Genomic DNA, 24,218 nt, shown 5'->3' with positions numbered 1-24,218 from the left:
ATTTGTTTTATGGTTACTATTTTTCCACAGGCCCCTCGCCTTATTCAGCACCCAGGATGGATAGTGCTCTCGGGAGACACTGGGGCTGTGACCTGAAGAAGGCTGCTGTCCGTAGGACCCCTACCTTGCTTGTTGCACAAGTTGGAAAGAGCATCATGAATGAGGGAGAGGACTGTGGGAAGAGAAAGGGATCTGACTTACAGAAGTGCTGAGCACTTGCAGCTACAGCTGAAATCAATAGAAGCTGTGCTCTGAAAATACAAAGTGCTATGTAATGCTAAGTCTGTAAAATTAAGTACTAGGAATTTCAAAATCAGACACCCACAGTTTACGCTCTCTGTGGCTCACAAAAAAAGACCATAAGGTAGGGGCCCAGTGAAAAAAACAGCATGTAATCATGTAACTAAAGACTGCATCATAATGCATATGCACAAGGGGGCTGAATTCAGGTTGCATAGGTATAGGACAGGAAGTAAGAGAGCAACCCCCCTTGCAGTGAGCTGAGATATAAAGGAAACTCCATTTGTAGCTCAGTAGAAGGAAAGTCCCAGACATGCTGTGCTGGTGTTAGAATGAAAGTTTGCCCAGTGGAAGGGTAGAAAAGCTGACTTCAGAAGAGGGCTCCCCGTTTGCCTCACCCTCATTGAATAGTTTCATTTTTAAAAAAGCAATCCCCGGGGCTAGCCAGCCTCATAGGTAGAAGGCGGCAAGCAGCAAGGAGACACTATAACAAGCCCAAACACACACAGGGGAAACAACAAAAGGGCTACACTATGCTTACAATCAGGCTTTGTGATGGCTTTTTTTTTTTTGTCATCCTAAATGCAAATCTCTCTCTTCCCCACCCCAACCCCCTTGCATGGTCTTGGAAAGGCAGGCCTCCTGTTTGCTCACTTCTGGCAGCATCGTGGCAGCTGGTGGAGTCGGGAGTGGAGTAGAGTTTATTCAGCAGGTACAAAGTCTCTTTTGTTCCCCAGACAGTGCTGAGCTGCGGCTCCTCAGGGCTCTGGGAGAAGGCGAGGAGGTGCCTCAGTAAAATGACTAGGTTCTGTTTGTGGTATCTAAGCAGGACCACAGCAGTGTCTCTTTGATCCCTGGTCATGAAAAGAGCACAAAAGACTGAATAAAAGAATGAAGACCTATACAAACTGGCTACAGGGGCTTTGTCTGCCACAGGACCTCCTCCTGCAGTAGAAGTGCCCTATATTATTACCTCCCTCTGTGGTGGTCACTGGTTGTCGGTCCCTTTCATTAAGATGCCAACATCCCCTCTCCTCCTCCCCATCTCCTCTCACATACAGAGCTCAATATGCCCCACTAAAGCTGCTTTGTGGCCCTGGTACTGAATGCGTTGCAAGCTTGCTGCTGCCTGGATACTTGCAATCAGTAATGCAAACAATTCAGTCATTGCAGGTGCAGAATGAACACACTGTCCCATGCGGCAAGATCTACTTTTCAAGGTTTGTCCTGGTAAATAAACCCTGAAAGGACATGAGCCACAAAATGCTTGGCTGAGAGCTCATTAAAACTCATTTGAGATTGCATCTTCCTCTGGTATATTTCATGCCTATATCATGCCCTCTGTAATTTACATTGTAAATTCCTTAAAGCAAGGGATCCAGCCATCCTGTAGGTTTAGCAAATAGCCTAGCACACTGATGCATGCGCTTTCCTTTTCCACACACTTCTCTTGTTAAGCAAGTCTACTAACATTACCACTTTCAGTTCATTTTTTTTGTTCAGGACCTGAAGTAGGCTAATAAAAGACATTTTAAAAGATTCCTGTTGACTGGCTCACTGCCCCAAGAATTGGTGACAGGGTGCACACTGTGTGGCTTGGTAAAATGGCTTGAAGAAATATGCTCCATCTGGATTTGGAAAGAGGATGATCACACTGTAAGTCAATATTGCATGCTGGGATGAAGAATGTTTATAAACATCATTTACATATTAAATATAAGAGCAGGTGGTATGTGAGAGCTTATTAAGTGAGACCTCCAGACTTATCACAAGTTAACAGTATGGCTCTTCAATGGGCAAGGGCTGGACATCTCAGCTTTAGTGCACATGATCTTCCACTACCCAATGTGAAAGCACAGGCAGGATCTTTACTGTTAGCCAAATAAATACTATGTTCAGTGGTTTGAAATGATCCTGTTCAGCAGGGAGAGGTGGAAGGGGAGCAGGTGATGTTAAGAAAACAAACAAAATCTTTCAGACTTCTTGTGAAGACAGTCAGTTGCAGAAATTGTTGGTCTTGGTTATAGTTCAAGAGCTACAAACACATGAAATCTCTGATGGGGAGAACTGGAAAAGTATATTTAAAAACTGAAAAAAGAAATCTTTGCAAAGGAAATATAATCATTAGCCTGGGGAGCTCTGGGCTGAAGGATATTATTGATGCAAACTGTTTACAGTTTCAAAACAGGATTATGCATTTATATGAAAAACAGCATCTGTAATCTAGTGAGAATAAAAATCATGATTCTCAACCTTCATGCTTCAGGGAAAAAACTGATTCCCAGCCGATCACACTCACCCTCCCTCCCAGACAGTATCACACAAATAGATGCACATTTTAAATAATTCCTTCCTCTGAAGCATCCAGGATTGGCCATTCTCAGAGAGAGGATACTAGCAGGCTAGCTGGCTCACTGGTCTATTCCAGGGATTGGCAACCTTTCAGAAAGTGGTGTGCCGAGTCTTCATATATTCACTCTGATTTCAGGTTTTGCGTGCCAATAAAACATTTTAACGTTTTTAGACATTCTCTTTCTATAAGTCTATAATATATAACTAAACTATTGTTGTATGTAAAATAAACAAGGTTTTAAAAATGTTTAAGAAGCTTCATTTAAAATTAAAATGCAGAGCCCCCTTGACCGGTGGCCAGGACCTGGGCATGTGAGTATCACTGAAAATCAGCTCGCGTGCTGCCTTTGGCACGTGTGCCACAGGTTGCCTAACCCTGGTCTATTCCAATATAGGAGATTTACTTATACCAGACAGCCATAGGACATGCATGGGGCTTTACAAATTACGTAGGAACTGCCCTATAATCAACAATCTTGTCTTCAGCAGTGGCATGTGTCTAACCCTTTGGAAGAAAGTGCAAAGAAACCCTGTAGCGGACAATTATGGAATAAACCTGCCCATGGGGAACTTTTCTTACTTGAACCCTGTCACTGAGTGGTCAGTTTGTGTTCTGAAGCCAGATGGTATCATACCCCTTACATTTATCCTACTTAATGTAACCATGGCTCTACATAGGTCCTTACATGATGCCCAGCCCATCACTGTGGTCTAAGAATACCTCCCAGAAATAATCAATATACGGAATCTCTTTCTCTCTTCCCATCCGCATCTCCCCTCATATTCATCAAATCTCTAAACTGACTCAATCATTTCGATCACTTCATATGAAGGTCTTCCCAGTCCTCTAACCACATTGATGAAACATCTCTGGACCCCTTCTTTTCTGGTCTTTCTGAGATGAAGGAGGCCATAACTGAACACAGTATCACTGATTCTAACCATTTTCAGTATCATCCTAACATTATTTACATCTTTGGCCCTGCTATACAACTGAGCAAATACTTTCATTCAGCAAACCATAAAGATGCCCAAGTCTTTTTCCTGTGTTATTATGTGTAGGCAAGGAATAGTTGGAATGACTCATTGCACATCACTTTGGTAGCTGAAATTCATTGTTGACAATTGCATTGTATTGATCATTCACTTAGCCTGGTAAGGTCCTTCTGCCGCTCTTCCATCTTCTCTGGTTTCAATTAACCTAAATAATTATGTCACCTACAAATTTTGTCACTTCATTGCTCACCCCCTTCTTCTAGATCATCACAGATATTCAATAAAAGGGGTCCTGGTATGTGACCTTGTGGCAGGCATGCTGCTGCTAGCCTTCTGCATGATGACAATGGACCATTTCTTCACACTGGTTTCATCACCTCAGCCAACATTTGACCCATGACAGTACTTCATCTTTCTTTCATAGTTTTTTGAGAGGGACTTTGTCAAAAGTTTTTTAAAAGTCAATTTTAAAATCCAAACAAATGTAACTGACTCAACTTTATCCACTATTTTGATGACACACAAGTGTATTCTAATAGATTGATGGAGTTGAGCCGCAGTTTCTGCAAAAGTAAATCCTTTCACACCATGCTCTGTTCATATAGGTGTTTTACAGCTTTATTCGTTATTTTTCAGCCAATTTATCTGGCATTTAAATAAGGCATCATAGTTATGTCCCCTATGTGATAGAAGTGGGCTTTAAGCAGAGAGGGAAACCACTTCATGTCCAGAAAGATAGGCTGTTCCGGGCACCAGGACAGCATGAGAGGAGACATGAATATGTAATGTGAGCAAGTATTAAGGAGAAATAGCTGAACTTGGGAAATAGGATGTAAGAAGGTAGAAGTAATGAGATGTTAGCAGGGCTATCAGACCAGAAGGATCAGTGCACCATCACACTATGATCATTCCTAGGGTCTTGGATTTGGAAACAGTTTACAAAGAAACAGATTCTACACTTCCTCTGTCCATCAACACCTGTTTTGTTGGCTGAACCAGTTGGTGGCCACACCACACTGAAATGTAGTGATTCTTTTACTACCATCCTTTTCATGATCTGACAGCCAGACATAATGCTCCTGGCAGGCACTGAGATCAAAGAATTTACTGCAGAAAACCTACTTAGAATTCTTAAGCTGAGCCGATGGCTCTACAACTGGAATGGGGATGTCTGCTGGGCAGCCAATGCAACTCCTCCTCCAGATCCCATGCCTCTTCAATCACTGTGATCTAGGGTCATCTCCAAGTACACCCATCTGGGAACATGCATTCAAGACAGGTCTTTGAACATCAGCTTCATCTCAACCCTTGAAAACTACAAGCACTGTAATGCTACAACAGGAATCTGCTGCTGATCTGGTCTGGTCAATTTCAGACCATAAACTCAGAGCAATCCCAGCTCCACAGGCAAAGCATCTCTCTTTCCATAACCCATTCCCTGGCCAAGCTTGTTCAGATTCAGAAGTCATAAGGCCTGGAGCCAAATGATGCAATGTTATATGCACAGCAGCATCCTCCAACTGTTCCATTTCTGCATTACACTAATCCCTCAGTACTGTTTAGAAATCATTAAATGCTGAATATTCAGATTAACAAGAATAGAAAGGTAATGACTGATACCTGTTAATTTCTGAAATAATACCTTATTTACTCTCCATGTATACTCAAGGTTCATTCATGTGTTCCCCACCTGTGGTCAGAGGTTCACATTTAAATAGAATACCCTTAAAAAGGCTTCATAAGCCTTACAATGGCTAATCACCTCTTTCAAGCTTGAATCTGAAATTCCTTTCCTTTCCATGAATTTGCTCTTTACCTATTTCTACACATACTAGTTGGTTAGATCCTCAAGATGAAAGGCACTACAGAAGTTCCAAGTACTGTACTGTTATTGTAGGGCTCGGCTGAATACTCTGGTTTGTTTTGGTAGAGTTGCTAGCACTGAACTTTGATGTGGGAATGAAAGAGCACTGAAATATGTGGCTTGGGAAGAAACACCTAGTTATCTGGATTCAGCAAACAGACTGAGAGGTGCAAAATTTTATTTAGACACCATTCCTTCAAGTTAAAGCAGCAAAGAATCCCGTGGCACCTTATAGACTAACAGACGTTGTGGAGCATGAGCTTTCGTGGGTGAATACGCACTTCGTCGGATGCATCTTCAAGTTGATCCCCTTGCCCTGTTCAAAACTTTAGGATACCATTGTTCAGATTATGCATTTCAAGATAGCTTGTGTTAAAAGAACACCACCTGGCCCCATGACTCTTTGGAATAGCAGCAGTTGGTACAGTTTGGAAGTTGCATCTGGAACTTTCTATAAATCCAGGGAAAACAAGGCTAAATTTAACCTGAGAAAGGGCTTGCTTTTTTCTGGTGAAAATGTGCATGTCCCAAAGAACAATTTGTGCAAACAGGTGAACCCCTCTCTGAAACCGACTTGCTTCCAGAATCCCTTGTAAAAAGATGCAGATGGTCTCGGGTTTTGGGAACAAGAGCCCACTATGCTGCTGGGACAGTGTGTTATTGTTACAGGGGTGTCTCTCAACAAAACAGTATTGAGTGGCAAGGATGCCGTTTTGATTAGGTGGAATGACTCAGCTCTCATTCTAGCAGAAGGAATGGTTTGTCAGAGCCTTACCTCATGATCTGGGATCTCGGAGGGTAGCGTTCTCCCCAGGATGACCCCGGTCAAGTATGTCCAGCAGCGGGCTGTGTTGGCAAGGTTGTAGCCTCCTGTCTCCAGCAAGAATTGTGAAATTAGAAAGGGGAAGAGGGAGAGAGAAGGAGAGAGGCAGTTTTAATGAAAGGAATGCATTGTTGAGAAGCAAGAGATTTTATATCTGCAATGCATATGAATAAGGCTTTTTATTTGGTCTTCCCAAGTCATGCACAGTAACTGTATTTTGCACCTGTTGGATGCATAGGGCTAAGTTAAAACAGTTAATCACCAGTACTAAGAAGGAAGACTTGCAAAATTGAACCCACAGGTCATCTCAGCAATTGCACATGCAATATCATCCACCCCTCCAGATCTGGTTTCAAGAGATACCTGCAAGCTGCAAGCCTTTGACTCCAAGGGTCAAGATTTCCTAAGGTGACATGGTGGGGAGGGAGATGCTCAGGCTCAGCATGGAAGGAGTTAACTAAGTGGAGCGGAGCAAACTAATGAGGTACAGCAGTTTGGGATCTCCCTTTTAACTTAGCTTGTGATCCAAAATGAAATCAAGGCTAAGCAACACTGATCGTTAGCTGATAAAATTTCCATCCGTGCCACCCTCTGAGCAAGAATCCCTCTGGAGGGGAATTTACTCTTATTTAAAAGTAGTGACCAAAATATGAAGCCAACTAAAGTGGTGAAACAACCTGTGAGTAGATTCTGCATCTGAGCATCCCCAAATTAACACAAACTCCAAAGTGGGGCTCATTCTGGGGCTCAGCAAGTCAAAAGCACCAAACTATTTGCAGTCAGCACTGCTGTGTCCTTACTTTGTGCAAGGGGAATCTTTCCACTCAAATAACCATCAGAAACTTTTAGGAGTTCTTACAAACAATAAACAGTAACTTAATCAAAACTCCACTTTGGGAGACTGAAAACAGTTTCACAATCTCTCTCCCCCTTTGCCTTCTGGCAAACATCAATCTCCCTGCTCAGAACGGAGCCATCTGAGTTTTGTTATTTTCCCTAAGACAGTGGCTAGTTTTCCTCATTTCTTGGCAAGAAGTGGTAGATAAAACAAAATTCTCTGTGCCTCTCCTCCTCAAGCTCACAGCTGGTTTGAACACTCAGAACAGTCACCAAACAACTAGCAGTAGCTAGGTCAAATTTTAGACCCAATTGGTTGTACTTGGTGATATCCCTTAAATGATACAACCTACCCCCCTAAAAGGATAGCTGCTACTCGAGCAGCTGATGCAGTGGGTAAGGTATCTTCCAAAAGAAGTTGAGATTTCCTGGGACAAAGTGCTCCTCCCTTGCCCCATTTTGTTGACATAGAATTGCTTATTTCCCATCCACTGGACAAGCAGCTAGTAATATTGAGTGGCAGAATGCGCTACAAGCCAAAAAGCACTCAAGGGGCTTCCATTAGGTATCAAAATTCTGCTTTATTGTGAATGAAGCCAATAAAAGATTCAAACGCTGCCTGAATCCAAATGAGATAATTCATTGCCAGATGCCCAAGGTAGGCCTGGGAGCATAATGCTTACTTTTAAAGAGAAGGCCTGCAGTGCAGATCATGAGAGCTGGGACTCAAAGCTAGCATTGAGCAGACAGAGTCAGAGGTGACTGAGGTTAACAGCTGATCTCTGGAGGGGCTAAGCAACCTTTAACCCAGGATCTCGGAGTCAGGAATTGAGACGTGGACTTGTTGGTACCAAGGAGTTGAAGTCTGTGTACAAGAAGCACTGCATCAGCAATACAGTGCCCCCCTTATGCTATGCATGCTCAATTTCTTCAGCTGCCCTTCTCAAATGATGCTGCTTTCAGAAGCAGAAGGGCTCACTTTCAAAGAGCAGCCTCAGGGGAGCAAGCCGTATTAACCTGTTACTTGAAGAGAAGAATAAGTCTCTCATGCACTTACCTCCTCCCAGGATGAGAGTAGCCAGCTGCCACTGGAGAACATACTTCAGACACTTGCCAATCCCCACTGGAGTCATGTTAAATGAACACATGGGGTCCCCAGCTATCGTATCTGCTCCCAGCTGCAGGACTACCGCTTCTGGGTTGAATGCCATGTACACCTCCTTCAACACACTGCATGCAATAAAACAAAACAGAGTTCCCACAAATGGCCACACCTCCGTGGAACATTGAGACAGTGTGATGTGTGCAGGCCATTTCAGCCAGCTAAACCACACTGTTACTTTGCCTTTCCAATCATTGTCTAGGCTTTACATTTTGAGCAGAAAAGTACTTTCCTATTTCCCAGAATGCCACTTTGGTCAAAGTTATGACAGACATGGTAGACCTGGACTCTGCTCTTCAGTCACATTGCATGTTAAAAGGGCCTAAAAACAGTAAGGAAATGGAAAGTGATTTTGCAGTACCAACAAAAATCCAGGCCAGAGGCACCAAAACACTTCTACCTCAGCAAACAGGGAGAAAAATATACAAAAATCTCACTTGATACATAAACATAAAACAATGTGATAAATCAGAGAACTGGTTAAAAGTAACAGCTCCTACGTGATAATGATCTTACATTTACATGACTTTCATCCAGACGTATCCCAAACATTAGTGAAACTTCAGCCCTAGTTGTACTAACACTTGCTCACCTAAGTAACTTTACAGATGTGAGCAGTCCCACTGAGCTCAAAGTTATTTGTGTGCACAAGTGTTTGCAGGACCAAGGCACTGGGTTTTATGAGCTTCAGGTGAAAGCATTACTTCACTCACCAGTGAGGGCTTGTCTACCTGGTGACTTAGTTCATGCCAAGCTGGAGTGTAAGTCTACAGCGCTGGCCATCCAAACCCTACTACCGCAACTAACTGTTCTGGAGTGCACTCTGATGTACTGCTATGTCTCTTTAAGTGTGCAGCAGCAGGGTCCACATGGCAACTTAGCATGCAGCAGGCTAGTGAACTGTACACTCACACCCTTGCTGCACGCTACATTGCCGTGTAGAAAAGCCCTGAAGTGCACTCACCTCTGGGTGAAACGCAACAAATGTTTAAGAGTGCAGCAATGTCAACTGTTAGTTCATGAATAATAGTGAAGAATATGGCATCTACACAGTAATAGTTTAGGATAGGAAGGGAAGAGCTGTATCCATGTCTGACTGCAGAGGTAAATAGTAGGTAATTACCCACACAGAATTTGGGAGGAAAACTAAAGCTAAGACTCCTAATCTTACTACATGCTGCTAGATCTTTAATGGCCTTATGGCTGTTAAAATAGGAATAAATACACACAAACAATAACTATTATGTAGACAGAATATACAATGAACATACATTGTACTTTCAAACCTATGAAAATATCCCAAACTTAATATCTGCAGAGTGCTGAGAAGTGTTGGAAGAAGGCAGCACACTCTAAAGATGCCCCATATGTGCTGAGAGCTTGGCCCAAGGGCACAGGACTTCTCAGTGGAGTGGGATTTGGTATAAAATGAAGAAAATGATGATTTTAGCAGATTAATAACCTGAAAGAGGAGCCTCAAAATACCACCATAACCCCATTAAAACACAAATGAGTTCTTTCTTCCTGTGAGCAGCAGACAGGATCTAAACTGTATTAGTAAACACTGCACCTCCCCATACAGTCACAAAAGGCATTGCGGGGTTTGCTAGCCTTGGCATTGTACTTTTTTTTGCTCCTATGACACAAGTATCACATGTGATCAATTTGCCTGACCCACTTTTTGCCACACACTGGGGATTTTCACTGATCAATAACATGAGACAGTCAAGTCTTTGTACTATGTAGGAACTCTAGTAATTTGTAAGTCTGACAACCTTGATGTGAAACTACTGAAACATACAATATCACTATCCACACCAGGGTATTTCAGGAGGGAGCTGACCACACCCAGCCAGCAAGTCATGGGTTTGAGGTTTTGTACCCCTGCCAAAGGGAAGGGATGTAGGGAGTGCCTCAGACTACAGCACATTAGTAACTTCCCTCTAAACACATGAGGTGCCCATCTCAAATTTGGTATGTAAGCGGGCAACATGATCTGTACAGCATGGATGACTCAGGTTCAGGTGCATTCAGCAACCAGAGCGGCACAAATGAGAATGTCACCAGGGCACAGTGTGGAAGAGTGGATGTCTTAGGGGATTAGCAATAGGATATGGATTCTTCAGCTCTACAGCAGGCCACTGCTCCAGAGCCAGCCCAAGGCAGGTATGACCAAGAGTTGCTACTATCCAAGGGGCTAGTTCAGTGGGTCTCAAACTTTTTTACTGGCAACCCCTTTCACATCGCAAGCCTCTGAGTGTGACTCCCCTAATAAATTAAACACCCTTTTAAATATATTTAACACTATTATAAATGCTGGAGGCAAGCAGGGTTTGGGTAGAGGTTGACAGCTTGCGACCCCCCATGTAATGACCTCGCAACACACTGAGGGGTCCTGACCCCACTTTGAAAACCCCTGGGCTAGTTGGTAGACAGCGTAGTGGTTGGAGGGGGGGGGAAGAGAGGGAGAGGAGGAAGAGAAGAATCACAATTTAGTGGATAATTGAATGAGTAAACAAAACCCAACCCTCACAATTAACACAAAACTAGGCCCCATGGCTGGCAGGCTCAGAAGGGACACCAACAGCTGGATGGCCTCTGGAGGCCAGACTCCTTTCTCATCACTAACGGAGGCTCTTTGAGGGCTTGATAATAATGACTGGGGTTGGGGAGGATATGCACTGCGATTGCCCGTGCTACAATTGTACTCTTGATAATATAGTTCAGTCCCCTGGGCTGTCAATCCGGAGCTAACCTCAAACACACCACCCAGGGTGTGTACTCTCTCCCAGACAAGCTCTCGAGAGTAACACCAGCATTCTGGGGAGGACATGCCAGGAGACTGATGTTTGTCTATTTGCACAGACAATATCTCACCCAGATTTCTCATCACACTTGAGTGGCCCCCACTATTCACATCCTTCTGCCAAAGGGCCCCACACTGTGGTAATCTTCCCTCCTGCAAGATTACCCATGAGTGCTGCTCCTTCAGTTTTCTGGGGAGTGGGGTGGGGAACAGCGGTCATTGCAGAGTGATGCAAGTCATTCCCTTCCCCAGGGCTAGGGATACTGCCTCCACACTGGCTTCCTTAGTGCTAGAGCTTGTTCACCCAGCTGCTCTCATCCCTGTGTGCAACTATCCCAACTGACCTTTCCCCAGGACACTCCTCTCTGCTGAGTTTCTCTACTTCTGTTAGACACACACTAGTTTCTGGCTACCTTGAACAAGGTACTCTGCATTCCTCGAGGTTCCATTAGCAAAGGGGAGACACATGAAATGCTATGGCCAGTGGAATGTTTGCCTCTTGCTAGAGAAGAATGGGAAGATCTGTTACTGAGGCCATTAGATCCAATGTCAGATGGGCTGAAATTGCTGCCAACAGCCACTTTTCAAGATACACATTTTGAAGAAGTTTCATTTGATGGGCAATTTTGTGAGAGCTCTCCAGCACCAACGACAGCTCCCATTGGAACCTGTAAACGTTTGCACAGGTCTGGTTCTCCTTAATCCTGCCTCATCTAGGGGACATTCTCTTCTTGTGGCAGAATCCACCACCTCCACAGAAGGCAAGAATTGCTACCATACAAGCCCTGTGATTATTCCTAAAAGAGCTACACTGAACACATTCAGTCTGTTTCCAGCCACACAGAACCAATCCAGGTCCCAAGACTTCCCAACATTTCTCAGCAAAGGCTCCCAGTTAGGACAGTGAAGCATCCCTGCAGGCTGCTCTGACCCTTTTGCTCACAATATAAAGTTTTTAACTTCAACACTCATCCTAAACAGCACTTTTCATTTTCAAAGCACTTTGCAGATCTTACCTAAATGATAAGCATCAATACTGCCTAAGCTCCTGGAATCTCTGTTAAAGCACGTTGATAATACAGCCCCATGCTCAAGGAGAGTTAACTCTTTCTACTCATCTGGGAAGAGATGGGAAGTGCTGCTCTACAGTCACCTCCATCTACATTCTGGAAGAATTTCTTCTCTAGGCAACCTCTGATACTGGTGCCAGATTTGGCAAACAGGCTAAATTTCAAGCTATACAAGAATGTAACAGAAACCAACTCCAGGTGGCCAGAGCCCATCAGTCTTAAGAGTTTGTCTATCTCACAGGATTCTATCATGCCTGACCATGACTGTGGACAATCAAGGAAGGTGACAATGATCATAGCTTAGTGGGCAGCGTAGATGAGGACAAACGGGGTTCAGCATTGTGTCGACCACCTGATTAAATCCCATCAGGGCAGCATATGGGGAGAAAATGGCATTGCCTGTGCTGTGCTTTGTGTGGCTAAACAGAGGCCCTCAGTCCCTAGGGCTGTAAAGCCAGCATCTTTCATCAGCTCTAAATTCACTCAAAACAAGGAAGTGGCAGAAGTATAAGTGCCCCTTTGTTACATACTGAAAAGTCAGAAGAATGGAGCCTCTTGACTGGAGTGCAGCTGAGAGTGGGTTTGTGTTGGGGTGGGATGTGAAAGCCAACCACTCTAGTTTCTTGAGTGAACACAGAATGGAAGCTAAAATGTTATCTAGCATTGATTACACTCATTAGGGATCACACAGGCATTCAAACCTTCTCTTGGCTAGTCACAGGTGAATCTCAGTATGGCTTGTGGTTTTGAAAAATCTGGAAGAGCTCCCAAAGTTTGGACTCCTCTTCAAGCCTTCAGAAAATGAGTGATGGAATAGTCCCCTAGCCCTCATGAAACAGTGTCCCAAACCCACCAAACTACCACCCCCCGAATCCGTTCCCTTTCCCACAACCGCTACACTCAACCTTAACTGATTCTGCCTCTCTCCCCACTCAGCCTGTTCTCTCTCTCCTTACAGATGACACCCATTCCTTTCCAGATTAAACAAAGGCATCCGTCTTCTGATTCTCCTTCCTTCTCAAAATCCCAATGATTTAAGGCTGAAGTCTTCCCATTAGGCTCATTTAATGCAGGTCACTGGTATGAAAGATCTTTTACTGCCTGCAGAGCTCTGCAACACCTGTGCATAGCAAGCCATCAGCCACAATCCAGCTCCAGCCAGGAACAGCCAAACCTGATCATCATCTGAAGGCTGTTCAATACATCTTATGGGAACCACACTGGACCCAGGACCGACCCCTGGGGAATTCCACTTGATACCGGCTACCAACTAGACATCAAGCTGTTGATCGCTACCCGTTGAGCCCGACAATCTAGCCAGCTTTCTATCCATCTTATAGTCCATTCATCCAAGCCATACTTTTTTAACTTGCTGGCAAGAATACTGTGGGAGACCCGTATCAAAAGCTTTGCTAAAGTAAAGAAATATCATGTCCACCCCTATCCCATTATAGAAGGCAATAAGATTGGTCAGGCATGACACCCTTGGTGAATTCATTTTGAGTGTTCCTGATCACCTTCCTCTCTTCCAAGTGCTTCAAAATGGTTTCCTTGAGGACCTGCGCCATGATTTTTCCAGGGACTGAGGTGAGGCTGACTGGTGTGCAGTTCCCCGGGTTCTCTTTCTTCCCTTTTTTTAAAGATAGGCACTATATTTGCCTTTTTCCAATCATCCAGGACCTCCCTCGAGCACCATCAGTTTTCAAAGATAATGGCCAACCGCTCTGCAATCACATCAGCCAATTCCCTCAGCCCCTTCGGATGCATTAGATCTGGACCCATGGACTTATGCATGTCCAGCTTATCTAAATAGTCCTTAACCTGTTCTTTCACCATTGAGGTCTGTTCACCCCCTCCTCATACTGTGCTGCCCAGGACAGCAGTGCAGGAGCTAACTTGTCTGTGAAGATCAAGGCAAAACAAAAAAGCATTGAGTACTTCAGCTTTTTCCACATCATCTATCACTAGGTTGCCTCTCCCATTCATTAAAGGTCCGACGCTTTCCCTGACCTTTTTCTTGTTGCTAAAATACCTATAGGAACCCTTCTTCTTACCCTTCATATCCCTTGCTAGCTGCAACTCGTTGTGTTTTGGCCTTCCTGATGACACCCCTGCATGCTCGAGCAATATTTTTATACTCCTCCCTAGTCATCTGATCAAGTTTCCACTTCCTGTAAGCTTTCTTTTTGAGTTTAAGCTCACCAAAGATTTCACTGTTAAGCGAAGCTGGTCGCCTGCCATATTTGCTATTATTTCTGCACTTTGGGATGGTTTGCTCCTGTGCCCTCAATAAGGCTTCTTTAAAATATAGCCAGCTTTCCTGCACCCCTTTCTCCCTCATATTAGCCTCCCAGGGGATCCTGCCCATTAGTTCCCTAAGGGTATGTCTACACTACGGAATTACTCCGATTTTACAGAATTTGATTTTTGGAAACAGATTCTATAAAGTCGAGTGCATGCGGCCACACTAAGCACATTAATTCGGCGGTGCGCGTCCATAGTACCGAGGCTAGCGTTGATTTCCGGAGCATTGCACTGTGGGTAGCTATCCCATAGTTCCCGCAGTCTCCTCCGCCCATTGGAATTCTGGGTTGAGATCTCAATGGTGGGTGGTTCTGGGTACGTCGTCAGTCCCCCCTCTCCCTCCATCCCTCCGTGAAAGCAACGGCAGACAACCGTTTTGCACCTTTTTTCCTGGGTGAACTATGCAGACGCCATACCACGGCAAGCATGGAGCCCACTCAGCTCACCGCAGCAGTCATGAACATTGTAAACACCTCATGCATTATCATGCAGTTTATGCTGAACCAGAACCTTCAAGACCCATGGCATTAAGGGGTAGGCTGGGTTCCTAAGGATAGCTATAAGCATTTCAACATCCCTAACTGTTGTTTTCTGGTCTGGGAAGTAAATCCCTTGCTGCAGCCATTTAAACAAATTAGTGTTCCTGAAGACGTGAGCCGCCTCCTCGCTGCAAAACCAAGTGAGGAGGCGGCGGCAGTGCGGCGACGAGAGTGATGAGGACAAGGACATAGAATTCTCTCAAACCGTGGGCCCCGGTGCTTTGGAAATCATGGTGTTAATGGGGCAGGTTCATGTCATGGAACGTTGATTCTGGGCCTGGGAAACAAGCACAGACTGGTGGGACCACACAGTGTTGCAGGTGTGGGATGATTCCCAGTGGCTGCGAAACTTTTGTACGCATAAGGCCACTTTCATGGAACTTTGTGACTTGCTTTCCCCTGCCCTGAAGTGCCAGAATACCAAGATGAGAGCAGCCCTCACAGTTGAGAAGCGAGTGGCGATAGCCCTCTGGAAGCTTGCAACACCAGACAGCTCCCGGTCAGTTGGGAATCAATTTGGAGTGGGCAAATCTACTGTGGGAGCTGCTGTGATCCAAGTAGCCAAAGCAATCACTGTGCTGCTGCTACCAAAGGTAGTGACTCTGAGACATGTGCAGGTCATATTGCATGGCTTTGCTGCAATGGGATTCCCTAACTGTGGTGGGGCGATAGATGGAACCCATATCCCTATCTTGGCACCAGAGCACCAGGGCAGCCAGCACATAAACTGCAAGGGGTAGTTTTCAATGCTGCTGCAAGCACTGGTAGATCACAAGGGACATTTCACCAACATCAACGTGGGATGGCCAGGAAAGGTTCATGACGCTCACGTCTTCAGGAACACTAATCTGTTTGAATGGCTGCAGCAAGGGATTTACTTCCCAGACCAGAAAACAACAGTTGGGGATGTTGAAATGCCTATAGCTATCCTTGGGAACCCAGCCTACCCCTTAATGCCATGGCTCTTGAAGTCATACACAGCAGCCTGGACAGTAGTCAGGAGCTGTTCAACTATAGGCTGAGCAAGTGCAGAATGGTGGTAGAATGTGCATTTGGACATTTAAAGGGATGCCGGCGTACTTTACTGACTTGCTCAGACCTCAGCAAAACCAATATTCCCATTATTGCTGCTTGCTGTGTGCTCCACAATCTCTGTGAGAGTAAGAGGGAGACATTTATGGCGAGGTGGGAGGTTGAGCAAAATCGCTTGGCCGCTGATTACGTGCAGCCAGACACCAGGGTGGTTCGAAAAGTACAGGAGGGTGCGGTGCGCATTAGAGAAGCTTTGAAAACCAGTTTCATGACTGGCCAGGCTACCGTGTGAGAGTTCTGTTTGTTTCTCCTGATGAAAACCTGACCCCTTGATTGACTCATTCCTTGTAAGCCACCCACCCTCCCCGCTTCGATCACAGCTTGCTTTCAAAGGAAATAAAGTCACTATCATTTAAAAACCATGTATTCTTTAGTAATTGATTATAAAAATAGGGAAAGAACTGACAAGGTAACCTGGGTGGGGTGTGGGAGGAGGAAAGGAAGGAAAAGGCCACTTCAAAACGTGTTGACTGACAGCCTTTTGCTTGGGCTGTCCACTGGGGTGGAGTGGCAGGGTGCATGGAGCCTCCCCCCGTGTTCTTGGACATCTGGGTGAGGAGGCTATGGAACATGGGGAGGGTGGTTAGGGGCTGCAGTGGCACTCCTGCTGCTGTTCCTGAAGCTCCACCAGACGCTGAAGCATGTCCATTTGATCCTGCAGTAGCTGCAGCATTGCATCCTGCCTCCTCTGATCTTCCTGCCGCCACCTCTCATCTCGAGCGCCCCTCCTCTTCTCACATTCTTCCCTCCTGTCCTCATGTTCGTTGGCCGCTTTCCTGTACTGTGATACTCTTTCCTTCCACTTATTCAAATGAGCTCTTTCACTGCGGGTCGACTGCATGATCTCAGAGAACATTTCATCTCGCACGTTGTTTTTTTTTTGCCGCCTTATCTGAGATAGCCTTCGGGATGGAGGAGGGAAGCTTGAAAAATTTGCAGCTGAGGGAAGGAAAAAAAGGGAGAGAAGTATTTAAAGAGAGACATTTTACAGAACAATGGTTATACTCTTTCATGGTGAACAACACTATTCACATTACATAGCACATGTGATTTCGGTACAAGGTCATATTTTGCATCTTAATATTGAGTGCCTGCAGCTTTGGTGTTAGAGATCACAGGCGCAGGGCCGGGCAACAAAATTCAGCTTGCATGCGGCCTTGGTAAGCCATTGTCTTTCGGCTTCTGCAACCTTCATAAAAGCAGCGCCCTCCTTTTCCATACCAAGCAAAGCCCGTTGAGTGCTGCAGTTTTCGTGTTAACGTGCAGCAGCAGAAACCAAACTAACCCCCTAATCCAATTCTCTGGGATGATCACTTTACCCCTCCCCCACACCGTGTGACTGATATCAGGGAAGATCCCTGCTAAACAAATGCGAACAGCTCAGTGCCAATACCCCCCCCCCCCCCAACTGCTTGGCTAACTGCAGGGAAGGATTTCTTTTCAGCCACAGGCAAACAGCCCCATAGGAACGGCCACCTCTGTCCCCTTAGTTAAATTCCCGTATTTCATTCGGGTTACCATGAACGATATCACTCTCCTGAGGATAACACAGCGAAATAAAGAACGGATGTTGCTTGAATGCCAGCAAACACTGGGACCATACATTGTCATGCTTTGTCATGCAATGATATCAGATTACTTGCTACTAGCATGGCGTGGTAAAGTGTCCTACCATGCAGGATGGAATAAGGCTGCGCTGCCCAGAAACCTTCTGTAAAGGCTTTTGGAGTACCTCCAGGAGAGCTTCATGGAGATGTCCCTGGAGGATTTCCACTCTATCCCCAGTTACGGTAATAGACTTTTCCAGTAGCTGTACTGACCGAGAATGCATTACAGGTTCTTAGGCCAAATTAATCATTAAAAAACTTTTGCTTTTAAACCATGTTTTATATTTATAAAAAGGTACACTCACCAGAGTCCCTTCTATGGCTTCATAGTCTGGGATACTGCCTTGGGAGGGTTGGAAGGCTACTTCAGTCAGGCTGAGAAAAAGATCCTGGCTGTTGGGGAGTATGGTGTGCTGTGTGCTCTCCGCAAGCTCGTCGTCCTCCTCCTCCTCATCTTCTCCGTCCGTGAAATCCTCAGGCATGGCTAAGAGTACCCCGTCCTCGGAATCCACGGTCGGGGTGGAGTAATGGTGGCGGCGCCCCCTAGAATTGCATGCAGCTCAGCGTAGAAGCTGCATGTCTGCGGCTCTGCACCGGATCATCTGTTTACTTCTTTGGTTTTCTGGTAGACTTGTCTGAGCTCCTTAACTTTCATGTGGCACTGTAGTGAGTCCCTGTTGTGTCTTCTCTCCATCATGCCCTTGGAGACTTTTTCAAATATTTTGGCATTCCATCTTTTGGAACGGAGTTCTGCTAGCATGGAATCCTCTCCCCATACAGTGATCACATCCAGTATCTCCCGCACAGTCCATGCTGGAGCTCTTTTTCGATTATCGGACTGCATGATTACCTGTGCTGATGAGCTCTCCAGGCTGGGCAAACAGGAAATGAAATTCAAAAGTTCCTGGGGCTTTTCCTGTCTACCTGGCCAGTGCATCCGAGTTCAGATTGCTGTCCACAAGGATCACAATGGTGCACTGTAGGATAGCTCCCAGAGGCCAATACCACCAAATTGCGTCCACACTAACCCTAATTCGAACTGGCAATGTCGATTTCAGCACTACTCTCCTTGTCGGGGAGTACAGAAATCAATTTTAAGAGCCCTTTATGTCGAAGTAAATGGCTTTGTTGTGTGGACAGGTGCAGGGTTAATTCGATTTAGCGCTGTTAAATTCGACCTAAACTCATAGGTAGACCAGGCCTAAGGGAGTCAAAGTCTGCTTTACTGAAGTCCAGGGTCCATGTTTTGCTACTCTCCTTTCTTCCTTTTGTGAGGATCCTGAACTCAACCATCTCATGGTCACTGCTGCCCAGGTTGCCACTCCTACTTCCCCTACCAATTCTTCCCTGTTTGTAAGCAGCAGCTCAAGAGGAGAATGGCCCCGGATTGGTTCCTCCAGTAATTGCACCGGAAGTTGTCCCCAGCACTCTCCTAAATCTTCCTGGATTGTCTGTGCACTGCTGTATTGTTCTCCCAGCAGATGTCAGGGTGACTGGACTCCCCCATTAGAACCAGGGCCTGTGATCAAACAGAAAGAAATGAAAGCTTGGGTCTGGGTTTTCAGGCCTCATTTCAAACGCTGTGGTCTCTGTAGGGTTTCAGCACAAATCTCACCATTGTTGCAGCGGTTATTTTTGCAGGGCAGTATATTTTTAATCACGTCAACTTTATAGAGTCTGGCTGAGCACTTAGAATCAGTGTCTTGTTGCATGATGAAATCCAGATCAACTCAAAGAAATCCAGATGGTGGGCCAGCCATCTTGCAATTGTTGTAGGTGCTTTGCCGGGTGCAACCCCTATAAGCTTAGGCACCTGACCTTCCAAGACTATCCCCAAACAGGTACCAAGCCCAGCATTCGAGCAGTGTTCCCATTCCTACCTGTTGGGTCTGGCACCCAGAATAAACCTCTCTCTTTATGAGAGCTGCACTGCTTGTATCCCATCCTGATGCCCAAACCCTGAGCATGGACTCTTCTAATTAGAGATCCTCCATTTCCCTCCCACATGCTCCATGGTTGCTTTCAAAGCCTGGCATGTCATTAGCTTTATTCTGAGGTCTCAGGGAGCTTTCTAAAAGCCCACCATCGACCTCCTGACTGATGGAAGTCCTGTTATCAGGTGTGCTGAGTAAGATGGCAGGGACTGAAGAGTGGAGGGGGCAGGCTGACTGGAGAAGTGCAGTGGTTTTGCTTGGGACAATAACTTGAAAAATAATAATGATAAAAAGTTGTTTAAAACAGGTCAGGCATAAAAATCAGGCTGCCTGATCACTTCATTTCAGCTGGACATTTTGTGTCTGTATTAGCACATCTCCTCTTTCCACAGCAGCAGCAGGTGTGGCTCCAGCCTAATTCCAACATTATTTCATGGAAAGCCTTGAAAACAGATTGTCTTTGAGTGGGTACAGGGTACCATGCTTATTCTTTTAGTCATTCTACATTTCAATGTGCATCATAGTTAACAGGAGCAGCAGCCTCCTTCTGCATCCTTTAGCAACTGTTTATCACATGGCTTTGCAATACAACAGCTGAAGCATGCAGGGCTTAAATTCAGCTGGAGCCCCCTGAAGCAGAACTCCAGAAAATATTTTCAAACTCATGGGAGCCCTGGTGCACCTGCCATGAGGCTGAAGCCACAAGCCTGGGCATGATCCCACCCCCATGGGACTAAACCCCTGAGCCCCCGTGCCTCCCTCCCATGGGGCTAAAGACCTGAGACCCTCCGCCCTGCATCTGAAGCCCAGAGCCCCCCAAATGGGGAAGGGCATGGGGGGCTCTGGGAAATAATCTCTGAGAATTTAAGCCCTGGAGGCATGTATCCATTTAAGTTTTACTTTGTATTTTACACAGTTATGTTTATATTATGCATGCACCACACTTGGAGGGGAGACCCCAGTTCTCCCCACCCGGCTCCATTTTCACTTGTGCAAAGTGAATCAGGACCACTAGCCATGTGATTAGACGAGGTAAGTGAGATATCTTTTATTGTACAAGCTTCTGTTGGTGGAAGGGACGAGTTTTGAGAATCACAGAGCTCTACCTTAGATCTGGAGAAAGTAACCTGAGTGTCCAAGCTAAATACAAGGTGTGACAGATTCACACATGTTGTCGGAGACCACTTAAAATGGGCAATTAAGGGCTGGCAGGTAGGTGGATTGACTACAGTGATGGAAAAAACCCTCACATTGCTGTAGTGAGTGTCTACACTGATGCACTACATCAGCACAAGTTTAAAGGTAGATAAATGTAGTCACCAAGTCTGTGGGGACTTTCCATGGGAACAACCTGGGTACAAGAATGGTTCCACAATATGCTAACCTCTTCACTGGCCACCTTGAAGAAGAATTTCTGGAAAATGCATCATAAAACCAACAATTTTCATCCACTAGACAGATGACTTAAAAGCCCTCAGATTTCCACCACAATTCAACCACCACCATCCATCCATCAAACTCGCATTAGAACACATCCACACTAGCATCAACTTCCTGGATACCACAATCAGCTTCAACAATGGAACCCTACAGATACCCATAGACAAGAACCCCACAGCTGATCACACTTACTTCCACTGACCCAGACATCTCAAGAAATCTGTTCTCTACAGCCAGGCACTCAGATACCACAGAATATTCTCTGACGAGAAAGTCCAGGGTACACACTTTAAAACACCCTCACCAAACAAGCACATTCCGTCAGAGAAGCAGATCAACACTGTGACATTGCATTCCATATGCTTTATGGAAATATGCTTATGAATATGACGCAACTGGAATATACTTTATACTAAATACCCCTTGTATAGCGTCATTAGAAAGCTTGTAATCTACTACGTATGTTCATCCTATGTGTTTGCATGTATTATTTCTATATCTGGAGTTAGAAGAATAAGATATAAACTTGTATCACTGATGTAAACACATTAAGGGTGCTCCAGAAATAATCAGTTGCAAACAGCCTTTGTTACTTGAAAGCCTTCCTGCTCTTCAAGCCCATGGAGAATGGAGGCTAGGGGTCTTACAGTGATATGTGACCACATCACCTGATAATGAAATCCATCTTAAATCTGGTACTTTTCCATTTGGAAGGAGAGGTGGGGACCCAGAGACAAAAGATTCCCGCCTTGTGCCAAAGCTATGTAAGGGGGTGGAGCAGGACAAAGGAGGCTGCCAGTCACGAGAAAACCCCTGCTTACCACCTGAGATGTTCGCTGGAAATAACAAGGACTGTACCAGGAGAAAGGACTGGGCCCAGACTAGGAAGGAGTGTAGGCTGTGAAAGAAGCTTATTGGAACATCTCTAAGGGTGAGATATTACCTGTAATCAGTTTCTTAATGTCTGAGACTTAGACTTGCCTGTTTTTGCTTTACTTTGCTTGCATGCCTTGTTCTGTCTGTTATTACTTGAAACCACTTAAATCCTACTTTTTATACTTAATAAAATCACTTTTTATTAATAAACCCAGAGTAAGTGATTAATACCTGGGGAGCAAACAGCTGTGCATACCTCTCTATCAGTGTTATACAGGGTAAATTCATAAATTGTCTGCCCTGTAGAAGCTTTATACAGAGTAAAATGGATTTATCTGGGGTTCAGGCTCCCAAAAAGGCTGAACACTGGGTGCTAGGAAAGTCCCTGTTAACTGAGAAGCCCCTGGGCTGACTGAATCTCAGTTTCAGTGAACTGCAGAGAGGCGTGTCCCAACCTCTGGGTCTGTGCTGGAGCTGACCGGAGCGTCTAACTCAGCAAGACAGGAGTGGCGGGGAGCCTGTTCTGGCAGGAGGGGTGTTCTCAGTGGTATCCCAGCTCATCGAGTGACAGTCTCGAGAAGAGTCTCTGTGACCGAACCTGTCACAAACACATCATGGAACAGGTCACCCAAATACCCCAGGAGAACCTGATGCAATACAGTATGGTCCCACACACGCACTGACTGCATACCCCAGTTATTACCTATCACCCCACATTAGAACCCATGCGGGGTATCAAACAATTACAACCCATATTTGATGGGGAGCATACCCTGAAATAAATCTTTCCCAAGCTTCCTTTTCTGGCCTTCAAGCAACTCAACATCCCCATGCTCATCATCATCAGGACACATCATCTCAAAGCAGCACCAGACTCTGTCAGAACAACAAATGTAAAACCTGCAGCCATATATCCACTGCTACAATGATAATACTCCCCCACCCAACACACTTTCAAGAGCCATGGGTCCTACACATGCCTATCAGAACATGTGGTATACCTCCTCCAGTGTATCAAATGCCCTGACAATAACAATGTGAGCGAAACCAAACACTATGCTCTCGAATGAACTCTCACAGAAAAGCTATAAGACAAGATCATCCTGTCACCCAAGGGCACACACTTTTCACAAAGTGATCACTCCATATCCGACCTCTCAGTCCTCATCCTCAAAGGAAACCTTCACAAAACCTTCAAAAGAAAAGCCTGTGAATTTAAATTCATAACTTTCGCTGGACACTAAAAACCATGGACTTAACAGAGACACTGGTTTTATGGCTCATTACACCAAGTGGTCACCCACCTGCTAAGTATTAATTGTCCACTTCATTTCATGCAGCATGCATGAACCCCTTATGCTTAACAATTTGCCACACCTTGCATTTAGATTAGACACTCTGGTTACTTGTTTGAGACTTGAGGAAGAGCTCTGACACTCAAAAGCTTGTCCCTTCCATCAACAGAAGTTAGTCCAATAAAAGATATTACCTCACCTACCTGTCTCACTCATATCCTGGGACCAACAGGCCTACCACAACACTGCAAACTATAAGTTACAGAGACATGTGATAAATGCACATTCCATCTGCCTTACCTGCACTCTCTATCCTCTGATCCCATTTCTTCAGGACTGGGCCTAACATTCCAAAATCTGAAGTGCTTTAAATAGGTATCTTGTTTAATAAAAAAAGTCAATCTGCCACAAAAATATTTTCTGCTCTACATTCACCCACCTCTCACATTCACTGACTGTTCAGTCTGGGTCAGCAGATGGTTTATGATTTGATATTGCTTGACTCATAGCTGAAAATGGGCATTTTGTGCCATTGTGAAAGAGTGATTCCACTTTCCCAGAGACGGGGCTCAACCCTTGTTTTGATCCTGAAAGGTCCTGAAACTAAGGCACTAGTGCTTAGAAAAGCTAGCTTAGATTATTTTTAAGATGTACTATAGTTTTCTTTCCCTCAAAAGCCTGTACAGAAGAAACCACCACACCTGATCAGATCTGGTTCTTCTAGTCCAACATCCTGCCTCTGACAGTGACCACTGCCAGACGCTTCAGAGGTAGGGGCAAGAAACATGCACAATAATATGGAATAACCAGCCCACAGCAGCCATTTCCTCTTAACCCCAGGCAATCAATGGTCAACACACATGCGGAAATCTGAAGATTTCTATACTTGTATCCTATATAATGTAACTGCTGGTGTTATCACTAGGCTCAAAGTAACTAAGCCTCCTGACCTTCGGTGATGGGATACAAACATCCAGTTCC

The 24,218-nt window shown here is 45.1% G+C and overlaps 1 protein-coding gene across 13 annotated transcripts in view; it reads right to left on the bottom strand.

Moving 5' to 3' along the window:
- The window catches only part of HDAC8 (histone deacetylase 8), a 99,261-nt gene that overhangs the window by 31,075 nt on the left and 43,968 nt on the right, over positions 1–24,218 (bottom strand). For 7 of the 13 annotated variants that reach the window (XR_004001903.1, XR_004001907.1, XR_004001905.1 and 4 more), the window contains 2 exons: positions 8,170–8,342; positions 6,228–6,322 (listed from right to left, as the gene is read on the bottom strand). Coding sequence is in view for 8 of the 13 variants with exons in the window: in XM_030574637.1 (XP_030430497.1) it covers positions 6,228–6,322; positions 8,170–8,342 (268 nt within the window). In the remaining 5 variants the exon portion in view is untranslated. Of the gene's footprint in view, positions 1–972; positions 1,095–6,227; positions 6,327–8,169; positions 8,343–8,512; positions 8,597–18,981; positions 19,212–24,218 lie in introns of those variants that run through there. The other 6 variants (XM_030574640.1, XM_030574642.1, XM_030574639.1 and 3 more) reach the window with 5 other exon arrangements.

The sequence above is a fragment of the Gopherus evgoodei genome, chromosome 9 (genome assembly GCF_007399415.2).
Source record: "Gopherus evgoodei ecotype Sinaloan lineage chromosome 9, rGopEvg1_v1.p, whole genome shotgun sequence".
NCBI classification, from domain to species: domain Eukaryota; kingdom Metazoa; phylum Chordata; order Testudines; family Testudinidae; genus Gopherus; species Gopherus evgoodei.
The sequence above is the reverse complement of the archived record's forward strand: the minus strand, read 5'-3'. Positions and strand labels throughout refer to the sequence as shown.